The sequence below is a fragment of the Macaca nemestrina genome, chromosome 6 (genome assembly GCF_043159975.1).
Source record: "Macaca nemestrina isolate mMacNem1 chromosome 6, mMacNem.hap1, whole genome shotgun sequence".
NCBI lineage: Eukaryota > Metazoa > Chordata > Mammalia > Primates > Cercopithecidae > Macaca > Macaca nemestrina.
The window spans coordinates 108,222,542-108,244,120 of NC_092130.1; the positions used below are offsets into that span (position 1 = coordinate 108,222,542).

General features: G+C 40.5%; 1 protein-coding gene across 24 annotated transcripts in view; it reads right to left on the reverse strand.

The window, feature by feature from the left end:
* The window catches only part of LOC105475214 (microtubule associated serine/threonine kinase family member 4), a 577,292-nt gene that overhangs the window by 154,910 nt on the left and 400,803 nt on the right, over positions 1 to 21,579 (reverse strand). The window contains exons 1-2 of one of the 24 annotated variants that reach the window (XM_011730310.3): positions 12,817 to 13,383; positions 12,587 to 12,698 (exon numbers count right to left, since the gene is read on the reverse strand). The exons of 21 other annotated variants lie outside the window; for them this stretch is intronic. In XM_011730310.3, the coding sequence (XP_011728612.2) occupies positions 12,587 to 12,678 (92 nt within the window). In that variant the 5' untranslated portion in view covers positions 12,679 to 12,698; positions 12,817 to 13,383. 2 more of the 24 variants (XM_011730314.3, XM_011730312.3) reach the window with 2 other exon arrangements.

Here is a 21,579-nt window from a genome sequence, read left to right on the forward strand (position 1 = left end):
CTTGAACCCAGGAGGCAGAGGTTGCACTGAGCTGAGATCACACCACCACACTCCAGCCTGGGTGACAGGGTGAGACTCTGTCTCAAAAAAATAAAAATAAAAAAAATTAAAAAAGAAACACTCTATACCTTTACTTGCATGTTAGCTACATAAATTTATTTGTTAAAATTTATTGAACTACATACCTGAAAAAGGATGATTTTACTGTATATAAACGTTATCTCAATAAACCTGTCTCAACAAAACTAACACCTAGTTGCCTGGAGTAAATACAAGTGGTAAACCCTGCGTCAGTACAAATCTGAGTAAGTCTTGGGTCTAGGTTAGTAGTAATAAAACACACTTTCTTTAACCTTTAACAAAGTCCCTAGAGGGAAGACTTCTTTCCGTCTTTAGGTAGGGGCAGCTATTCCCCAAAAACAGCTCACGTATTGTATTATCAAAAGCTAAGAGATGGCCAGTAAAGTTTGTGTGTGTGTGGTTTAGAGAATTCTGGACACAATATTTGTGTCCTTTGTGTGTTGTAGATTATTTATAGTCTATTCTTATGCAATTGTTTTATGTATTACAAAGCAGTTACTTTTCCGTTCTCTAAACACAGTAATTTTCTCAAAGGAAAAGGTGTATTTGAATGCCATCGAGTCATCTCCTCCTTAAAAACAGTTAGCAATAGCACCTTCAAGCCAAATTATTACATTTTTTAAAAGGAAAGAAGACTATAAGTAATTCATCTCTAAAATCTCCCAACAGATATTTTCTGGCATACCCATTGTATTGCCATCCATATAAGCAGAAAGAATTGTTGTCCTTTCTAAGGGATGAACTACATGCATTATTAGAAGATCGGCATGGATTTTGAAATGTGTGGATAACATATACACTTATGTGAATGTGCAGGATTTTATAAAACATAGAGGGAAAGCTCAGGAAAATAAGCCTCAGTGCGTGGGGTGTTACTCATTCAAAGGCCTGGAAGACAGCAGCTGTGCAGAGCTACACCGTAAGTAAAGCTTCAATTTAAAAGCACAAACCCATTTAAACACCATCATAAACTGTGATACTTTAAGATGAGGAAATTACAGCAGAATACATTTACAATTTCCATTAACAGGAAAGAGAATCAGCAGGTGGCAATCTTAAAACAAAGTAAAACCTATTTCTGTTTTTCACTCTCTTCCCTCAGACAGTGGGCAGCATTTTCTAAATGAAAGATCAAAATTATCAGAGCTCTATATTCCACAAATATCTTCTGAATTGTCCTATAAAATTAAAAAGGTACTAAAATCTTGCTTTACAAATATTATTTTCAGTAATTAGAATGTTGTTGGAGCTATATTTCTTTTGGCCATAAGATAGTAAAGTTTTTATCCAAATTCACTACTTACTACTGGTGAGATTTGGGGACAGTTAGGTAATTTCTCTAATCCTCAATTTTTTCATCTGTATAATAAATATAATAACATATCCTTCATGGAGTTGTTGTGAGGATTAAATGAGACTATATCAAACTGTCTCCACAGATATTCTCCCCCTCCCTCCTCCTGGGCTGATGTTGGTAGATCTACCAGTTACTGCACGTCACTCTAATTCCTTGTCTGTATTACTGTCTAAAGCCCACTAGATTGAGCTACTTGAAGAAAAGGATCATGCTATACATATCTTCATTTCCCAGGTGATAATCATAGCCCTGGTCACATAAAAGGAACTCAATAAATATTTGTCATACAAATGAAAAAATGAGGTGATGTGATAAATCCTCAGACCCTGTTCTCAGAAGCCAAACTTAGCCAAACTAGGTTATCAGGTTATCAGGTTTCAGAGAGTGATTCAGCCTCATCCACAAGCTCCCAAAGCAGTAAAAGGGTCAGAGAGATGCATGGCTCATAAATAACCCCTCCAAGTGTTTGTAAATGAATTAACTTCCCATGTTTCAGAGGTTAATTTCCAGCTCTTGGTTTCTCTGTCTTTTGGCCGAATTTACAGTCACTTGACTCCTCTTTAGTGCTTCCAGGAAGCCAAAGAAAAGGAACTGCAAGAGAAGGTATATAGCCTTCGGGACTCAGAACTACTCCCTCCCAATCCAATCCCTAAAATAATCTTAAGAAATTCAGTCTAGGACTAGAAGACAAAACCAAAACAGAACAAAGCACAAACAATTACTTTCATCTAATAGGCCTTAACATATACTTTAAGATAAATACACACCTGAGACTTCCCAACAAAATCCATAAATGTTGGGCCATGAATCCCCTCCAAACATGTTAGTTTCTCTATTAAAAGCTTTGAAATCAAACCTGTTAAGTGGCTGAAGGAACAGCTACAAGCCACTGCCTGCTGGGCACACATATAAGAATGGAAGGTTTGAAAAGCAGGGGTTGTTTCTTCAGCTCCAGGCCGGGCAAGTCACTTACATGGGAACTAAAGAACTGGCTTAAAACGAGGACTATAATCTTTCTGGAACAATAGGTCATGACGAGCTTCCTTAATGCCAAAATAAGTGTTTAGAAGTAACTTCTGCTAACTGAAAAAAAGTATAAAGGGCATATATATTTACTCTGGCTGGAATACAACATTTCTGAATATGTTTATCAGCGCCAAGAGTCAGAACGCTTTTCCCTCATGGATTTCCAACCTGGGACCCATTCCATGGAATGTTTCTATATCCTAGAAATGGCATAAAAATGTTGTATCATATTAATATCTAATCAGTTCAGTATCTGTACCTTTTGGCCCCCAAATCACCCTAGATCTGATGTGAGAAGGTAGACAATTGGAAGGCTAAATCTCAAAAGGTAAGAAAAGCCACGATTGCTCTTGATTAAAGAGCTTCCTCTATAAGAAGCCATCAAATAATATATAATCAATCACAGTGTTATAGAAAAATGAAGTCTACCTGCTAAAATGGCATTTTGGCCATGGCTATGCTGGTAAAATAGCATTAAAAAGCACCGAGATCCAATAACTGGACTGAAGAGGGCAGGTCTCCGATCTCAAGCCTGGGATCCAATGTTAACAAAACCACTATTGATTTTTCACTTTAAAAATCCTTGATTTCAAAGGCTAACTTGCCTGAACTTGACAGGAGAGAAGGCATCTACTGAGAAAGAACGCTACATATAAGCTTTACAGGCCACACAGTAAAAACATGGCAACTTTTATTCCATGGTTCAAATACATAACCCCAGACATCAAATCCTAAAACATATAGGAAATTATGATTCATAAGCTTAGAGGCTTATTTTGCAGAATCCATAACAAGAACTATTACCTAAAGCACCCAAATTATCCCACATCTGTTTAGCTCCACTGGTCACTAAGGCCATTTGAGATCAAAGATGAGAAATCCTTCTGCTTAGGGACCCACTATGGAAATGCGAACTTACAATCATCCATTCAACTTGCCAAGGCAGCTGATGTGCCTATCAATTGTTTTGCCACATGCCTGCCCTTTGCAGTGGTTGAACAAGCCTAGGTTAATTTTACAATACACCAGTTTTGGGGTTAGCAAATTACTTGTGTTTATCTGGATGGGTACTAGGATAGGGAATAGTAAGTAGATAAAATCAGTCCTTATATGGACAAAAAAAAAAAAAAAAAAAAAAATTCTGATATAGCTTCAGTAGCTCCAGTGCTTAGTTCCTGATCTAGGTAATCTATTTGGAAAAGTCTTTGATTTTTGTATCAAAAGTCTTGAGATTAGCCAAGTGAAAGTAATATTTTTACAGGAATTATATCTCAAGTTCCAAGATCAACAAGCCACTCAAATCAGACATAAGAAATAACATTACATAATAGCCACTTAGTGGCTATTGTTTTACAGTAACAAAGGCTTCATTTACCATATTTCCTCGAGTACTTTATTCAGCTGGTAGTTTTTCCCATGCCAAACATAATTTTTTTCCCTCAACCCTTCCATAAATCTATAAAAGTAAAATATTTAATTATTATAATTCCCAATTTAAATATATTAATCATATTGCATTTTAGAAGACATTAATGTGACAGAGGCATAAGTGATTTTTATATAAGCTATGGATTCAGTGACTTTCTATAGATTTCATAGCTGAGAAATTTGTCAATGACTAGATAATATTCCAATAATGACTCTTAAGAAACCCAGTAAAGTGTGAGACATATACATACACTGTAACATTTAAAATTAGATAGAATAAAGCATACCTCTTTACAGCTTTTGTTTTGTTTGACAGCTTCAATAAACACTCATATGGCAAAATGGGCCTGGTAAATCTATCAGCTTTCTTCCCCTTCGAATTCTATGACCCTAGGAGACCTCAGCCAATTTCACCAATTTTCAGTTTCTCATTCCCTCCACCTAGGTGATTCACTTGGAACCTAATATACTACCTCTAAAAGACACTGCCACTTGAACTTCCATGTCAGGTTAGAAATTTTCCAGGGGCACAGGGTGCCGGTACTTACTTTGAACAGCTAAAAGTTTATTCAAGAACTTCAGAATAAAAATGGTGGTTGGCCTACCAGATGTCAAGATCTGCATTTTGCTTATACTAGCGCCTGCAATTACAATTTGCTAAGAGCTCTCAAACTCTGACAAAATCAGTCACTGATAAATGTGGGACCACAAAGCAGAATGTAAAAATTTCCAGGATTCTATAATAAAGTAAGCAATGGGGTGCTTCAGATAAGAGACATACATTAATGACTGCCTATTCTTCTTACCAATCTATTTTACCTTCAAGTACTGATCAAAGCCTAAATTCTCTGCTATGGTCTTTTTTCTTTAAAATAAAACCATATGATATGTCACTTGTGATATTAGTATGATTACCTTCTCAAATAGGCATGTCCAATAGACATTCATGTAGCTAAAATTCCCACAGGTCCTTTTATTCTATTAATAAGGTTTAAGGTCAACATTTTCAGAAATTATAACCAAGTTCCTAGTGGAATTTTTCCTTTTCTTTTCTTCTGTCTGCCTGGAAATAAGAAGAGTACCAGAACTACAAGTATTAACAAATGTATGAACTTTTGAGATCTATCTAGTTACAAAATGAGCCACATTATCACAAAAAACAAGTTCCTACTGATAGAGACTCTTACTTTTAGTAGACAATTTAATGCACACTTTGTACCTACTTTCATCCGGGTAGCCCCAGGACCATTTTAATATCTTGGCTCTACTATTTAAGTTTCAAAAGGATTACTCAGTTACCATGATGTCACTCCCAAATGACTAGTTACAGGTAGTGAAGACAGCTCAGATTAACATAGCTTTGTGCATGCTTACTCACACTAGAGATGGGTGTGTATGGAGGGTGAGGCTGGGGTCCAGGGCCTCCAGTTTCCATCTCTGTGAGAGGCCAGCTATTTCCATTTCAACCAACAGAAGGAGGACTTTCCCAAATTATTCAGACTGAATTCTATTCCAAGCTTCCTCTTCTATGGGCCATCTCCATACAGGAACTCAAATGATTCCTTGACCCTAACACCTGTCAATCTTTAACCCAGAAGGCAAATGGTCTCTATCTTGAAGCTTACGATTCCTGTTTAAAGGTATCATCACTTGGCCTTCTGATAATAGGAGAGATACGTAAAGAGAAGCAAGCAAAACCATTAAGGAATATAATGTTCTACCCATCACTGTGCACTCATCAATATACTACTCGCACCACTGCCTTGAGTGAAGAACACACACACAGAAACACTCTCTCTCACACACACAATAGCAGTGAATAGTCCATGTCTCCCCATGCAGCATATGCTCCGTAATTCTCATGTTTTATTTTTAATGAATTTCTTTTGAAATCTAGTTTTTACACTCTCACACATTTCTCTCTCCCCTTCTCTCTCACTCTTTTCTTCGCTTCCTCACTCCCGCTTGTCTCACAAAAGACCTACATATTACAGGGGCAAAACAGTCTGTGATTTCCTATTGTAAGTTTCACACTAGAAGCTAAAAGCAACATTTTTGAACTGTGCATATTTCTGCTTCCATCCTTTGTATCTGGTAAGCCTTAGATGCCCAGAATCTGCAGAATGCTGCCACAGTTGGGACAGCCAGGCTGTCAACAGGAGCCACTCAGCTGCTGGAAGCTCTGGGCTTGGAGCTCAGTTTTCTCCTTTGCTCTAGGGGTATCCCTGACCAGGCTGGGGCGGGGGAGGGTCAAGAGCAAGGGCAGCCCAGGTTGCTGGACGGCGTCATGGAATATTAGCAACGTGAGAGCTAACTAGAAATGAGAGAAGTACTGAAGGGGCGAGCCCTGCATGATTTGTAAGCCTGTCCTGCCTGCCGAAGACACAGTCAAGAGCATAAAGAAAGTACAAGGATGAAAGGAAGCAACTATAAAACAGGCCTGGGCAAAGCAAGGAGTAGGAGGAAATGGGCGCAGGGACTCAGGGAGGGGCAGAGCCTGCAGGTCAGGCGTGGAGAGGAGGAGAGGAGCAACAAGTGGGGCCAGACTTCAGTCTCCTGTGGACTAGGCTGCAGGGGAGGGGCTGGAGTACCAGGGCCTCAGGAGGAGAGCAAAAGGTGGTGTGTGGGAGCCAGAGACACTCGGTCAGGGCTTTACAGTAACAGAAACTCCAAACATAAACATGTCAGAAGGGAACAGTCATAAGGCTGTGGAAGAAATTTGAACTTCCAGAGGGAGGTGAAAAGGAAACTGTCATTGCCAATTTGGGCAATGAAGCTGACAACAAAGTGAGCAACAGTGAGTAAGGGGATATGATTCAGGGAGGAGGGCTGGCGGGCCAGTCACGAACGTGCAGAGGCAAGGCCATCATAGCTGGGCTGCTGCTGTATTTAGCTGCCCACAGAGAGTGGCCACCACCCATGTTCTCCAAGTCCTTGCTTCACTCTTTTCTGGGTTATGACACCCCTACCCTGGGGCGCCTGTTCATGCTCAAGTCATCCATGAGTTTCCAGTTGCCAGATACAACACACACCTTCACTTCAACTCTCTGTGGAGTGCTGGGGGTGTTGACCATTTTCCTCTTGGGATTTCCAGGACAGCGCCCTCCTGGTCCCCTCCCTTCTTAGGGGACTTTTTCCAACTAAGTCTCTTTTCCCGTACCTCGCTGAATTTCTGCCCACACCTTAAGTGGGGTATCTTTAATTCTCCCATGTATTAATCTGATATATTTCTCAGATGGCCTTAATGGTGAGTCCCATGTTTATTATTTTGGCACAGCCTGTCTGAGTGCTCTGGATTTATGTACTCAGCTGCCTGCCTAGGGGGCTCTTTCTTCCCAGTCTCAGTGCCTTTGATGTTCCCAGATGCCTGTCCCCAAACTCCTCCCACGATGGCTCTTTCTCATCCTTTAGGGCTCCCTTAAAAATCACCTTCTCGAAAGACCTTCCCTAACCATGTTATCTGAAGTAACTCCCATCACCATCCCACAGGGTTATGTTCTCATCTCAGTTCTTGCTTACAGCCATGGGAACACTGACCACAATTTGGCAATTGACTTAGTTAGATATTTGTTTCTTGGTGAGGCCTAAGCACTCTGTCTATCTCATTTATCACTGTGTCCCTTGACCAGCATGGGATACAGGGTTGGGATATTGGCTGAATGAAGGAATAAATATCCCATGGTGTTCAGTGCACAAAAGATCTTCAATAAATGTGAATAACTGAGCTTCAGGGGACAAAAGGGACAAGTATAATATAGGCTCTTGTGTTTTCCCCTGCCTCACTCTCATAAGTACAGGTGGTTCCTCCCTCTCCTTGATTCCCAGTGTCAAAAACCCCAGGGCCATCATGGAATATTTCTTCTTCCCTCAGAGCCAATGGCTCACCGACTTCTCTCAAAGTCATATCCTTCATATCTCTCAAAGGCACAATCTCACTTCATTCTTTATCTAGCCCTGCAAAATCTTTTAAATAGACTACCCCAAGAACTTATTAACTGGCTTCCAAGTCTCACCCCCAGTCCCAGACCTAAACCCTAGTATGGCTAGACATGTCTCCTCAGCACAGGATCAAAACCAAACTCCTTCAAATGCCAAGCGCCTCAGCTCTCCACTCCAGCTTCATCACCCACTACTCATTTTCATTTGTAATGACAGCAATAATATTAACAGCTAAAATTTATTGAGAATTTGTATATGCCAGTCATTTCATTAAACATTTTACACATATGAATGCATTTTAATCTTCACAACAATCCTATAAGATAAATACTTATCCCTATTTTATAGACGGAGCAACTGAAGTCCAAAGTTAACATAACCAATCTCATATAGTCAAGATGTTAACTCAGGTGAATGGGCTTCAGAACGACCCTCTTAACCACTGTGTAGTACTGCCCCTTCCAACTCTCTGCTTCAGCCATGCTAAGCCATGTCTAGTTCCTGGGACTCTGCGTTGCCAAGGTCACCAAGCCTTCGTACACACCATTTCTCCTGCCCCTTGGAAAGGCCCTGTTCTTCACTTTCGTCAACACCAAAATATCTTTCAAAACCTTTTCTATGTGGTGTCTCTTCTGGCTCCCTGAGACCAAATTCTCTGTTACCCACTGACCACTCCTATGGCTTATATGTACCTTGTAAATACTTCTGGATTATCCTGGTTTGCAATGATTCATTTACTTGTCTTCATTGACAGCAAGCCTATGGCTTTCAGAATTGGGTCACAGTGCCCAGGTACACAATTAGGTGCTTAATAAATGTGGAGTTGAGATTTGGGTAAAAGGGGTGAGTACAGGTTTACTAACACCTGGAATACCAGGGCCAGAGGGAAGAGGATTCTCCATAGTTCTCATAGTCATGACATACATTCATGAGCAAAACAAAGGAAAATCTCATCAGACACTACAGATGTTTCTGAAGGGAAGATGCCGAACGCATAAAAAATTCAATACATCCTGACAACTACAGGATTTAGCTTAAGATCCCTGAAGGTACCTGCTGTTCGTAGCAATTGCTGAGTAATGTGAATTCTGCAAAAAAAAACCTACCAAAATAAAAACCCCAAAAACTTATTTTTTGGTTCTCAGAAAAATAATTTGGAAACTTGCTGAAAGTGATGAACTGAGTCACAAACTACCCATTGGCATGGATAATGGTTTTATTGATTTAGGCGTCATGAAGGTTGAGAGATTATCACTTAAACAAAATGAAAACACGACAGATTTCTGAACATTAAGGTTAAAACACAAGCATCTTCTGGAGTCTCAAGAGTGCACTTCAGCAAGACTAAAGGTCCAACTCAAAACTTCGCAGCAACATTTAGAAATCAATTGTAGCCCTTTAAGGTGTGACAGAGAGCAGATATAATTAAAAGAGAAGCTTGATTTGTTTCCCCCCAAAAGTTTTTAATCCAATGGGCAAAGAAAAGATGCTATAAACATAAGCAGCGACGTGAATACAGGCCAACTCATTTCCATTCTGAGCTGTGAGAGGATCCTCAATGAATGGAATAGCCACAGACCTATGAAACTGAAAATCTCTAAAACATGCAATCATTACTTCAGTCTAAACCAACACATTTTGGTATAAAAAGTCTCTTCATTTAAGCCTAGGTTTCTGTCCCTCAAAGCAGCAGGTGAATGGCTGTACTGAGACTACCTTGAGGAAATGAGGGGAAGGGAGAGAAGGACAAAGCCAGTTATATAGAAGGAACTATTTCCAATGGAACATGTAAGCTGTACGGCAAAACAGTAGACAAAAGCCAGCGTGCATTCCAACAATCTCATGTCTGCCATGGTCAAGACAAAAAAGAATGAAGGGCATAAGATACTGTCCTTGGGACATAGAACAAGAGACAGAGTCTTTCAGTTCATCAGTACCGTGTCATCTTTGAGAATCTAGGCCTGAGAGTACGTCTGTAGGCTTCTTTCCCCAGGAACCCCAAGAGTTACAGGCAAAAGTAGGGCTGTGAGTTATAAGAAAAACCTTCAATATTTTTCTCCGAGAGTAAATTAACTAACAAACCAGCAACACATTGAACTATAAGGCAACTGTAATGTAGCAAACCAAAAGTATCCATGATGACAATTTCTACTATAATGAAGGTTTAAGGTAAGAGTCTGAAACCATTCAAGCTCTCATTTAAGTGTTACAAACATTCTATCCTTATGAGTTCTAAGATGCTCATTCACAGGCTCAAAGCTGAATTTCACCCTTTGATAGAAGCAAGAAGCTGATATTTAAAAAAAAGCTAAGATAAAGTCCTCCAGAATACAATGTGAGTCCGAACAAATAGCTAGTATAAAATATTCAAAATGAACAATCTGTCACACAAGTCAGCAAGTGTGCAGGAAAGGAACTAACTTTGGGAATGAGAGATATCTCAAGGGTTAAGGCATATCTGATTGATGGTGAGAGCAAGGCGTCCTCACCTGGACACTGGGGACACCCTTATCAAGGATGGCAAAACAGGACAACTTGGGAACAGAAAGTTCCTTTGGAAAGGAGACAAACTACTCAGCCAGGTAAGGTATGGGGTTAGACTTGGAAAAGGAAACAGGATTTAGAACAGTTAAGGGGCATCCCAAAAGTGGAAGTCATAATGTAAGCACATGTTTCACGTCCTTAGGGAAGGACATGGAGCCAGAATTGATCACTGTATAATAACAGGATGCAATAGCCACACACGCTGCCCTGGAGATGAGGACACCTGGCCTTCCGAATCTACATAATAAATATAAAGCAATGCTAGTCCTTTGAGACAGATAATGACTCGATGGATGTAGAGATGATCTTTGGGATGTTTATTTCCAAACTGCAAAACCTGAAAATCTCCAGCAACAAAAAGGCTATCATAACCTCTACTCTTAAAACGGGGAGAAGAAAATCCACTTCCATCTCTATTTTGCCGAACTGAAGATACGGGTTCATGACTTGGGGTGGAAACAGCTCACCCAATGCTCTCCCATTTTACTGGGAAGAATTCAGGTTACCTTAGAACCTAGGCTCTCTGTCAGTGTGAGCTGTCCGAATTGGAGTGTTCAGGTGGGATAGGTACTGCCCTAAAGCCAGGCTCAGAGCAGCCTGAGAATCCTCCTGCATCTGACTCTCTCCAATAATACCGTCAACAGGTAGGTAGGAAGAAGAAAGGCTCCAACTGCTCTACAAGGTTCAGACACACACATACGATGCCAGAACAGACTTCTCTCTCTAAGAACTGGTTCCAGGGAAGAGTAGAAGCTGTACCGCAGCCAGGACTACACAACTCAGAAATATTTAAGGGATTCTGTCAAGTTGAAATGGTAAGAAATTATACGAATTATCTGCATAATCAGCAATGGCCTAGTTCATGTGTAGCATGTATCTCCTTCAACTCTATCAGTTTCTTGGAGGTTTGATGCATGGTTGACACAACTTGAACAAAAATGAGCAATACTACAAGAGAGGGTCTCTGACCACATATGGCAGAATGAGAAAAACACAGTCACGTTATTTAAAAGGCACAACTTCAGAATCCAACATAGTTTAGTAGTTTCAATACTTCAAACTGCATCAAAAAGCAAATATGACTTTGAAACCTGCCGGATGGCTCTCTCATACACGCAGGTGCACATGTGATTTGTGTGTGCCCCTGTGTATATAAACAGTGTATGTGAGTATTCCAGGATGTTTCTGAAATGTAAGAAACACAATGAAAAACTTCAAAAGGAAAAACTAAGTTTTCTAAAGTATCACACATCCACATTTATACTACAAAAAGTTACAGGTATAATCAAAAAGAACAGACCATTTACTTGGGTTCTTTGAACACCGAAGCATAGAGATTGTGAAGCTCCAAATCTGATAGCCTGCATCCTGTTTATTTGACTGCAAAGTTGCTCTCATGCATGTTCACATGTACATGCAAGGCAAGTTTTGAAGGAAAACAAAGAATCAGTATTAACACAACTCAGAGGGTGTGCCCCTCTAAAAGCACAACAATCCTACTTTTCTGTGCTGGACACAAATGTGGCGAGAAATGCCTCCTTTAAAATCATAGTCTCTCAAAACAAGTGTCAGCAAACTCTTGGAACTGCCTGTCACTTGTGGCATGAGTTTCATCTTGAGTTTAAAATTCTTTTTCTTTCCCCATCTTTTCTGTCAAATATATGTTACAAAATGAAAAGGCCAGTCCTGTATTAGTAATAAATGTCAGCAAACCATTGAAAAATCAAAATGACAAAGTTATGTAGATCTGCCTCTCCACAGATAGTATGAAATAGCTAACCTGGGCTATCTTTTCATTGTACATCTGCATCTTATAAAGGTCAAATATTTAATAAGAACATCTGAAGGGCTCAACGAGAAGTACCAGAAGCCTCAATGACTGGGTGAATGAAATGGATAAACATGATCAGATCAAAGGACAGACTTAGACAAAGTACCTCCTCCTCCTTCCCTTTTTCTCTCCCCACCTCTCACAAGGAAATGTCTTATTATCCACATTTCAAAAGGAGAAAAACTACGAGAAGTACATTTATCAGGGTTACCCAGGAAACCACAAGGACGATGAAATACCTGAAACAGTGCCTCCTCCCCTTACAGGGCAGAAACTTTTCAAAGTGTCACCCAATACACAAAACCCACAGGCAGCTGGGCCTGTGGGCCTCTGGGAAGTGAAAGCATTCCCTCTCCAGGCAGAGATCCCCGCGTTTTTACCTTTGTGTTCGCCGAAGCCTGTTCCCACTCCTCAAATGAGGCAAAGTAAAGTTTGAGAGCACAGTCCAAAAATTGGGGTCAGACATATCCATTTCTTTCTCTCTTCAATTCACTGTGGGTTCAAGGCCATATGACTAAAATGGGGAGAGGAAAAAGAAAAAGAAGAAAAAAAAAAAGGAAGAAAGACAAGACCAAAAAAAAAAAAAAAAAAATCCCAATTATCTACTCACTCCCTCCAGAGAAAACGTGGTGGGAACTGTGATCTCAAGAACAACTTGGAGCATGTCTGAGAAGTACCCGTCCCGTCCTAGTCTTTAATTAACACACAGCCTCCTCTCAAAGGTCCAGGAAACTGATTTCCTCTCGGGTCTGCCCTCTCCTAGTCAGGCTCGGCCAGCTATAAACAGTAATTACAAGAGTTGAGCCGTGCGTTCTGCTCAAAACGCTGTCTGTGGGATTCAGTCCGAGGTACTTTGTCATCTGTTTGGCAGATACCATTCGCAGCTTCTGCGGGGGGCGGGGGAGATGACTATTTTGAGGCTTTGGTTCCGGAGGCTGTTGCTTATCAGCAAAACCATTCACATCCGAACATGCCCAGTGCCGAGTTTCCTTTTGGTATCTACATACAAGGAAAAGAATTTGAATAGAAAAAGCTGCTCTTGCCCTCCCCTCCTGAAAAAAACGAAAACTTGAAAGCACTTTTTAAAAATGGGCCTATTGGAGGACTTGAACCTGACACCTTTGTGGACCCTTCCAGGGTCCGGCTGGAAGGAGGCGGCGGCAGGGCCCTGTCCTTGGACAGCCTGGTGGCCGCGCCCCCAGCTTCTCCCGGCCCCCCACCCCCAGCGTCCCCGCTCCCCCCACCAGCCCCGGCCGTGCCTGGGGAGCGGGGGCTCACGGGAGAAGGAGCAGGCGGCCACTGTGCGACCCCAGCCAGTGCCGGGACAGCCCCGCAGCCTCGGCCACTGCTCCCCCTCCCCCGAGCCCGGAATGGATCCGTCCCGGAAATAAATAAATAAATAAACCCGCGGCTGCTCCGGGTGTGTGCTGCGCGCACCTGAGGCCGACCTGTGATTCACCGCGGGAGGGATGGCCGTTGACAACGCTCTAGGGAAGTCCACAGTGACTCCTCTGCCGGGACGCCGCTGGTTGTATAGGAAAAGCACGCGGACGGGAAGCCACACTCACCGAAAACCTCAGTATACTAAATTGATGAGTTTACATCTGTTCTATCAATGACCACGGTGCACACCTGTTTTTCTTCATGGCTGGCAACTACAGATCTAGGTAATGATCAGCCCCGACGTGGAAAGACACAACCTGGCATTTATGTGGCAAATGCTACAAGTATTGCCCCTTCAAGAACGTTAGACCTTGAAAGGACGGCATGAAGGGGGCTGAATGTTCTTGTTAGTCATTTTGAAGAAAGGCGTGGTATTTAAGTATCTTCCCCATCCATGAATGTTTGTATAAAGTACATAAAGAAAAAATATAATTTAAATTAGCTGCCTTAAGTCTGGTGTAATATGGGAAGAAATACTAAATCAAAAAAGTATATATTCAGCAAAAATTACCTCTAAAAATGGCTTAATCCATGCAGTAAATACTAGGAACAAACTCGCTTACAAAGATGGGAGGATAAAGAGAAGGTAGAGGGGGTGTAAGCTGACAAGGTAGGCGGGGTAAACAAAAAGAAGCCTGCAGTGGGACCTTCTGTATCTAGTTCTTGTGGCCACATTAATATTTTCACACCAAGGGCTCCAAGAGTTTTAGATGATATTTCGTGTCCAAGGCTTTTGTATGCATTATTGCCTCACATTCTTACAGAGCCTCCACAGATCCTTGCAACCCAGAGGTAGACAAAGAAGGTATTATTTTCTCAATTTTACATTTGGGACTTTATCCCAAACATTCAGGGACATTAAATGACAAAACACACTTCAACAGATATTAATGAGCTTGGTCCAGCATTTTTGCCCCATGCTCTTATTTTAAAAAGTATTTCTAAGTATTGCAAAGTACGTTTTGAAGGCTGACACAAAAGATAGTCCCTGAGCTCCGGAGCAGTTTCTAGACCTCCGCACTGTTGACATAGTCTGGATAATTCTTTGTCTGAGGAGCTTTCTTGTGCATTGGAGGGTGTTTAGCAGCATTGCTGACCTTGACCTACTAGATGCCAGTGCTAACAATTAAAAATGTCTGAGGACATTGCCAAATGTCCCTTGGGAGGTAAAATCACCCCTGGTTGGGAACCATTTTTCCAGATAAAGGCTTATCTGAGAGGGGTGATACAGAGCACTGGTTAAGAGCAAAATTTTGGGTCTGAATTCTGGATAGACACTTACTATGACCTTAAATCTCTTCCCATTTTCCCCAACTGCAATATGGGGTCCGTAATAGGACCAACCTCTAAGAGGCTGACATATATAAATGAAGAGAAGATGGCATACATAAGCCCTTTCATGCAGTGACTACACACACTGCACATAAATGTAGGCAGTATACAGAAGCTGAAAGAATACTATGCGGAAAGACATAAGACTGGAGCAGAGGACACCCACAATGTGCTTCTTTCTACTCTCTAGGGTCTTCAACATGTCTCTACTGGGCTGCTGATCACACTGTGTATAATTGACTGTTTACTGCTGTCTTTCCTATTAGTCTGAGTTTCTCAAGGCTAAAGCCACATTTTACTGATCTTCATATTTTCAGAACCTGACAGCTCCTGGGTTTATATAGGCATTTAATATTAGTAAATCCTTTTTGAATGGATACTTCAGAAGCCCAAGTATCTCTTATTTCTCTTAAGATGCACTGAAACTATTAGTACTAGTAGATCCATTGATTTTCTCAAAGAATACTGAATTTTTAAGAATCCCATGAAGATGCTGTTAAATTCTAAAGACTTTCTCTTATTTTTATCTATATCATGTAGCTGGAAAGATATCAGTGCTAACATTCCTCAGGTCTTTACATGGCTCTAAGAAATGTCACAATCAAACTCAAGGGGAACTCCTTTTGAGTCCCATGTCCCCTCCTCAAAGGCAAGCCCAGAGAATAACTTTTTGTGCTCACTTGTAGGTATCCAAGATCAAGAGGGATAATTACATATTATAAGCTGCACGGAGAAGAGTAATCAAGGTGGACATGAACTTGTGCTATACACGTTTTGGCTTGAAGAACTCTGTGTGGAAAATAAAGAAGAAAAAATTTAGGGAACAAGTAGTAGTTGAATACAGCTATGTGAAACTATAAGAACTATGTGAAAGAGGGTTTGGATCTAAAGATGAAAAGAGCTGACACAAGAGTGAATTTTTTGAGAGCTGTTGGAGCAGAGAAAACTTGAAGGAGATACAGTGAGTAGAACACAACCTCTAGGTGGTCTGAAGACCTGAGGACCTCAGTACCTCCCAACTCTCATATTCTCAATAGTTTTTCTAGAAAAGCCCATAACCTATAACCTATAAAGATGGGGCATAACCTATAAAGATGGTAGCAACTAAAACAGATATATCAATGACATAAAATGTTTATTTCTTCTCTTGATTAAATGACAGATACCCCAATCTCCAGGCATCAGATGTTATTACTACTTCCACTCTCTGCATTTTGAGAAAGCCTCTACAGAAATTCTCAAAGGAATGGGTAAAGATGGGTAAAGACATGAGTATTTTTAACTACATATACTTTAATTTTTTTTTTTTTTTTTTGCATTTAAAAGGCTTAGGAGGATTTGGGTTGTATCCAAACTGAAAAAATAAAAATAGGTTAAGTACATGAGGAGCCAGAATGAATTAATATAGTGAGTGAAAGTGGATGGCACATTCCCACACTCATGAAGATAAGAGTAGATGTGACATTGAAGTATGACTTGTCTTCTAACCTGTTTGACTTGATTTGGTTACGTATGATTCAGAAGGTAGAGCAGTCGGTAAACACAAGAATTAAAATTGTCAAAACTACTGACATTTTCCTACAAAATCATTATATGGGCAGAAACTATCGTTGCGACTACAGTAAAACTCAACTGCAGAACAAAAAGGGAACTGAGATTATTGGAAAGTCTTAAGACTATAGCTGGTCTAGGTCAATATACAGATATTCAGCAAGATTTTCTATTGTGTAACAATGAAGCCTATACAACAATGGACAAACTTTGTGATTCAGAACTTTCATTCATTTAATCAGAATGATATTGTCAGCCCTTGGTTTTATAAGGTAAATGAAACTGAAAAATAAGTTTCTCATCCTACTAAAATGCAAGCTTAGGAAGAAATAAGTAGTTAAGAAAGGGTCAAATCCTTCACTATTACCTCCCCTCCTACATACAAAAAATGCCAGGTCCTTTTTACTGACTTGAATTCTGTTTACTGCCCACCTGTTGACACAAGCCCCCCACCTTTTTTTTTTTTAAGATCGAGTTTCCCTCTTGTCGCCCAGGCTGGAGTACAGTGGTGTGATCTTGGCTCACTGAAACCTCCGCCTCTCGGGTTCAAGCGATTCTCCTGCCTCAGCCTCCTGAGTAGCTAGGATTACAGGCGCCCGCCACCATGCCTGGCTAATTTTTTGTGTTTTTACTAGGGATGGGATTTCACCATGTTGGGCAGGCTGGTCTCGAACTCCTGACTGCAGGCAATCCACCCGCCTCAGCCTCCCAAACTGCTTACAGGCATGAGTCACCACGCCCAGCAACATATGCCCTTTAAGAAGGGGTTTTCTCCAGTCCACATAGAACAATATTAAGAGAGAATATGCCCGGAGTCTTATCTTGAACTTAGACTCTATGAAAAGACTCAGTTTTCTAATGTGGAGATGTGAAGTCTGCAAAGCTGTCAGCTACCTGTGCAGGACATTCGAGACATGACGCCATGCCCAATAAGACACTAAGTCGAGATTTCATAAGCACTCTACCTGATCCTAGCCTATTCTAAGGATTGTGTCCTAAACTAACTTTGACCTTTTCCCATGCCCCTTTTCAGAGCACCTAGAAGTGACTAGTTCCCCAGGGCTGTCCACACCTTCAACTTCAAGTCCACTTTGGATACCTTCTAAATGTAGTCTTGAGAGTTTGAGGCTAGAAGTGTGAACAGCAAACTGGCTGTCCTGAATGAGCAATCCTTGTAATCATTTTGTACATCCCAAGAAATAAAGCTTAATACCAGGATAGAAATGGGAAGAAAGTTACATCAATGAGGAACAGGTTGAAAGAAAGCGCTTCTAGTATTATTAAACAAATTTGCACTACAGTGCTAAAATATGGAGGAAGATAAAAAGATAGACAAAAATTAACTTGTAGGGATAGGTCTGAATGCTGAAAACTAAGACAGATAATACGCAAGGTTGTATCATCCTGGAAAATACCAAAAAATACTTTAAAATAATACCACAAGGTAAGAGAGTTTCAGATTTTTAAAGTGAATGAGTAAAATGAAAGAAACATTAACCCAGAAGCAAAAAAGGAAAAGAAAAAAACCCAAAAAACCCCGAAACAAAGGAAACAACATAAGAATTCTATTTCCTGATAGGCTGAGCAAAGAACTACACAATCTCCAAAAGTGGTGTAAAGTATATAGTCCAAAGCAAGTAAAGTACAGGCTGAAGACTGGCCAGAATGGGAAGAGAATGCAAGGTCTTTCTCAGGCATTCTCTGGATCCCAGGAAAATCAGACACAGAAAAGGTTAGCAGATAACCTATAAGCTAACAAAATAGAAGAGAAGACAGTGCATAGATATGGGAAATGAAGCACTTACCTCCCAAGGCAGTGAGTGACTCCTTGATATGTATGATTGATAAGTAGAGTAGAATACACATATGGCGCACAGCCCATAGGACTGGGGAAGGTGCAGAATCACGTCTTGCAAGCACATTCCAGCATTCTACCTTCTGACTTTCAAGCAGCGGAAGTTCCATAGCTTAGTCCCAACAGAGTTCCTCCCCATGGGAGAAGAGCTGAACACACTGCCAGAAAAACGCATGGCATCCTTACAGGGATGAAGGGGTCGTGCAAAAGAAGGAGACTACTGGGCGAGATCCAGAGATGAGTGTATCTCTCCATTCTAAAACAGCTGTCTGGAAGATCTATCAATAAACCACATGGAGCACTGGCCTCCAGCCAAGCCAGCAATCCAATTATGAAGTAGACAGCAACACTTGGAGATCAATGCATCACCCAACAACTCCTAACTCCTATCTTGTTTTAAGATCAACCTTGTTGTCACTTTAGGCAGCCTTCATGGGAGTCCCCCATCTCTAATGAATTAGATATCCCTCTACTGGGCTCTGCTCTTGAGAGCTCCTGCATGACAGGGTTCTTCCACTGTATCAAAATCCAAATCAGTTTGTGTACATTATCAATCCCTATTAGAGTAAGAGCTCCTTGAGGGCAGGGGCTTTATCCCCTCATCTTTAAACCATCACTACCACCATTGGGATGAATATTAAATAAAGGGAGAAAGGGAAGAAAAGATAGAGAAAGGATTGGGGGTGAAGGGGTGGGCAGGGGAAAGAAGAGAGTGAGGATGGATTTGCTACAGGTTAGAAAGATGTGTGATAACAAAGTTAGGGCCACCTGCCTAATATTTTAGACTGACCCTATACATGTTTTAAAAACCTTTTCCTGTCTATTTCAATTTCAGTTTCATGGGTTCATGAGTCCATTCCATTATCTATATAAGCTGTAACTATTAGGCAGGTCTATTGTTTCAAATTTCAAAATCTCAACAGAGACCACGATATGTAACGAATTGCGTTTAAGCATAAATATACAACTAGTTGTGTATGAAGTGCTAAATGCTTTTAGATGGTAACAGTGAACCCCAGTTACTGATAATTGCATTAGATGCTCAATCTGGAATTAACTTCAAGGACAAGGTGCTTCTTGATCCAGAAGCTTGGGTCTAAGGTGCATCATTTCTTATACAGCTCTTGAGCATGAATTATAGTGCAATTATAAGAAGTGTCAATTTGGTTTAAGTGGGTCAGCATGGTTATATTTAGCCCTTTAGTAGCTGACACTAAGACCTTTCGGTAATTTAAGATTAAGGTTAATTTATCTGTTCTTCTTTTCTTGAATATTTTTTCCAGGTCATACATCTAAAGTTATGGAAAATTATGTCATTAAAATGAGAAGTATGAGTTTTCATCAAAGTACCATACAGGGAGCATATAGAGAGGTAGAAATCACATGCTTCTGTAACAATCAGAATTTCCTTCCATTGCTAAGATCAATTCCAATTATTCCACACATCAGAAGATAGTATGTCAGGGAGGACATGAAGTTATTTAGTCAAGGAGTTCTATTAAGTTATATCACTTCTATACCAACAAAAAGGTTAAAAGAAATGTTCATTCATAGGGGCATAAATATAATGTCAGGCTTGACAAGAGTTAACTCTTACTAGTTATCATAAAATGTAATTAAAACATCAATCAGGCTGGGCACGGTGGCTCACACCTATAATCCCAGCACTTTCGGAGGCAGAGGCACGTGGCGCATCTGAGGTCAGGAGTTAAAAACCAGCCTGGCCAACATGGAGAAACCCCGTCTCTACTAAAAATACAAAAAATTAGCATGGTGGCAGGTGCCTGTAATCCCAGCTAGCTGGGAGGTTGAGACAGGAGAATTGCTTGAACACAGGAGATGGAGGTTGCAGTGAGCCAAGATCACGCCACTGCACTCCAGCCTGGGCAACAGAGCGAAACTCTATCTCAAAAAAAAAAAAAAAAAAAAAAAAAAAAGAAAAGAAAAGAAAAAGAAAAAAGAAACACATCAATTAGGTATCAATTTTACCTGTTTCATTGGTAAAGATTAAAAAAAGATAATACTCAATGTTGGTGAGGGCATGGGGAAGATAAGTACTCTCTACTAACTTTCTGGAAAAAAATTTGGAGAATGAAAACATATACACACATAGACCCATATATGGTCACATACATATACATACATGTAGTAGGCACATATATGTGTCCAAACACATTATATGTGTCCAAACACATGTATAAATGTATGTGTCCATATATACACGTACATATAATATATACACACATATATTTGAATTATAATTTCATATGCAAAATTTATACAAAAGATACAATCAAGTATGCACACAAAGATTTGTGAATATGGAAATCTCAGAATTGCTTATAATAGCATAATATTGGGGAAAAAGCCAAAGGTACAAGACAAGGGCAATTGTTAATAAATCCTAAAGCAGTCACAAAATAGAATTTTAGAAAACCAGTAAAGAATTAGAATTACAGTAGGCTGAATAATAGATTCCAAAGATACCCAGGTTCTAATCTCTGGAACCTGTGAATATGTTACCTTACATAGCATGAAGAGTTTTGCAGATGGAATTAAGAATCTTGCGGAGATCATCCTAGGCTATCCAGGTGGGCCTTAATATAATCACAAGTGTCTCTATGAAAGTGAGGCAGAGGGATATTTGAAGAAGGCAGCAATGTGGCACTGAAACGGGATGGTAGGCTGCTGGGCCTGAAGATGGAGGAAGGGGCCAAGAGCCAAAAAAATGCAAGGAATGCAGCTCTAGGAGCTGGAGAAGGCAGGGAAACAGATTCCACCTCAGTGCTTCTAGAGGGAGCTCAGCCCACTTGACACCTTGATTTCAGCACAGGGAAATTGATTTCAGACTTCTGACCTTTAAAATTCTAAGAGAATAAATAAATATAAGCTAGTTTTAAGCTAGTTTGTTATAATTTGTTATAGTAACCAGAGGAAATTAAAACAATGATTTTTTCTTTTTTTTTTTTTGAGATGGGGTTTCGCTCTTGTTGCCCAAGCTGGAGTGCAATGGCGCGATCTCTGGCTCACTGCAACCTCCACTTCCCAGGTTCAAGTGATTCTCCTGCCTCAGCCTCCTGAGTAGCTGGGATTACACGTATGTGCCACCACACCCAGCTAATTTTGTATTTTTAGTAGAGACAGGGTTTCTCCATGTTGGTCAGGCTGGTCTCAAACTCCCAACCTCAGGTG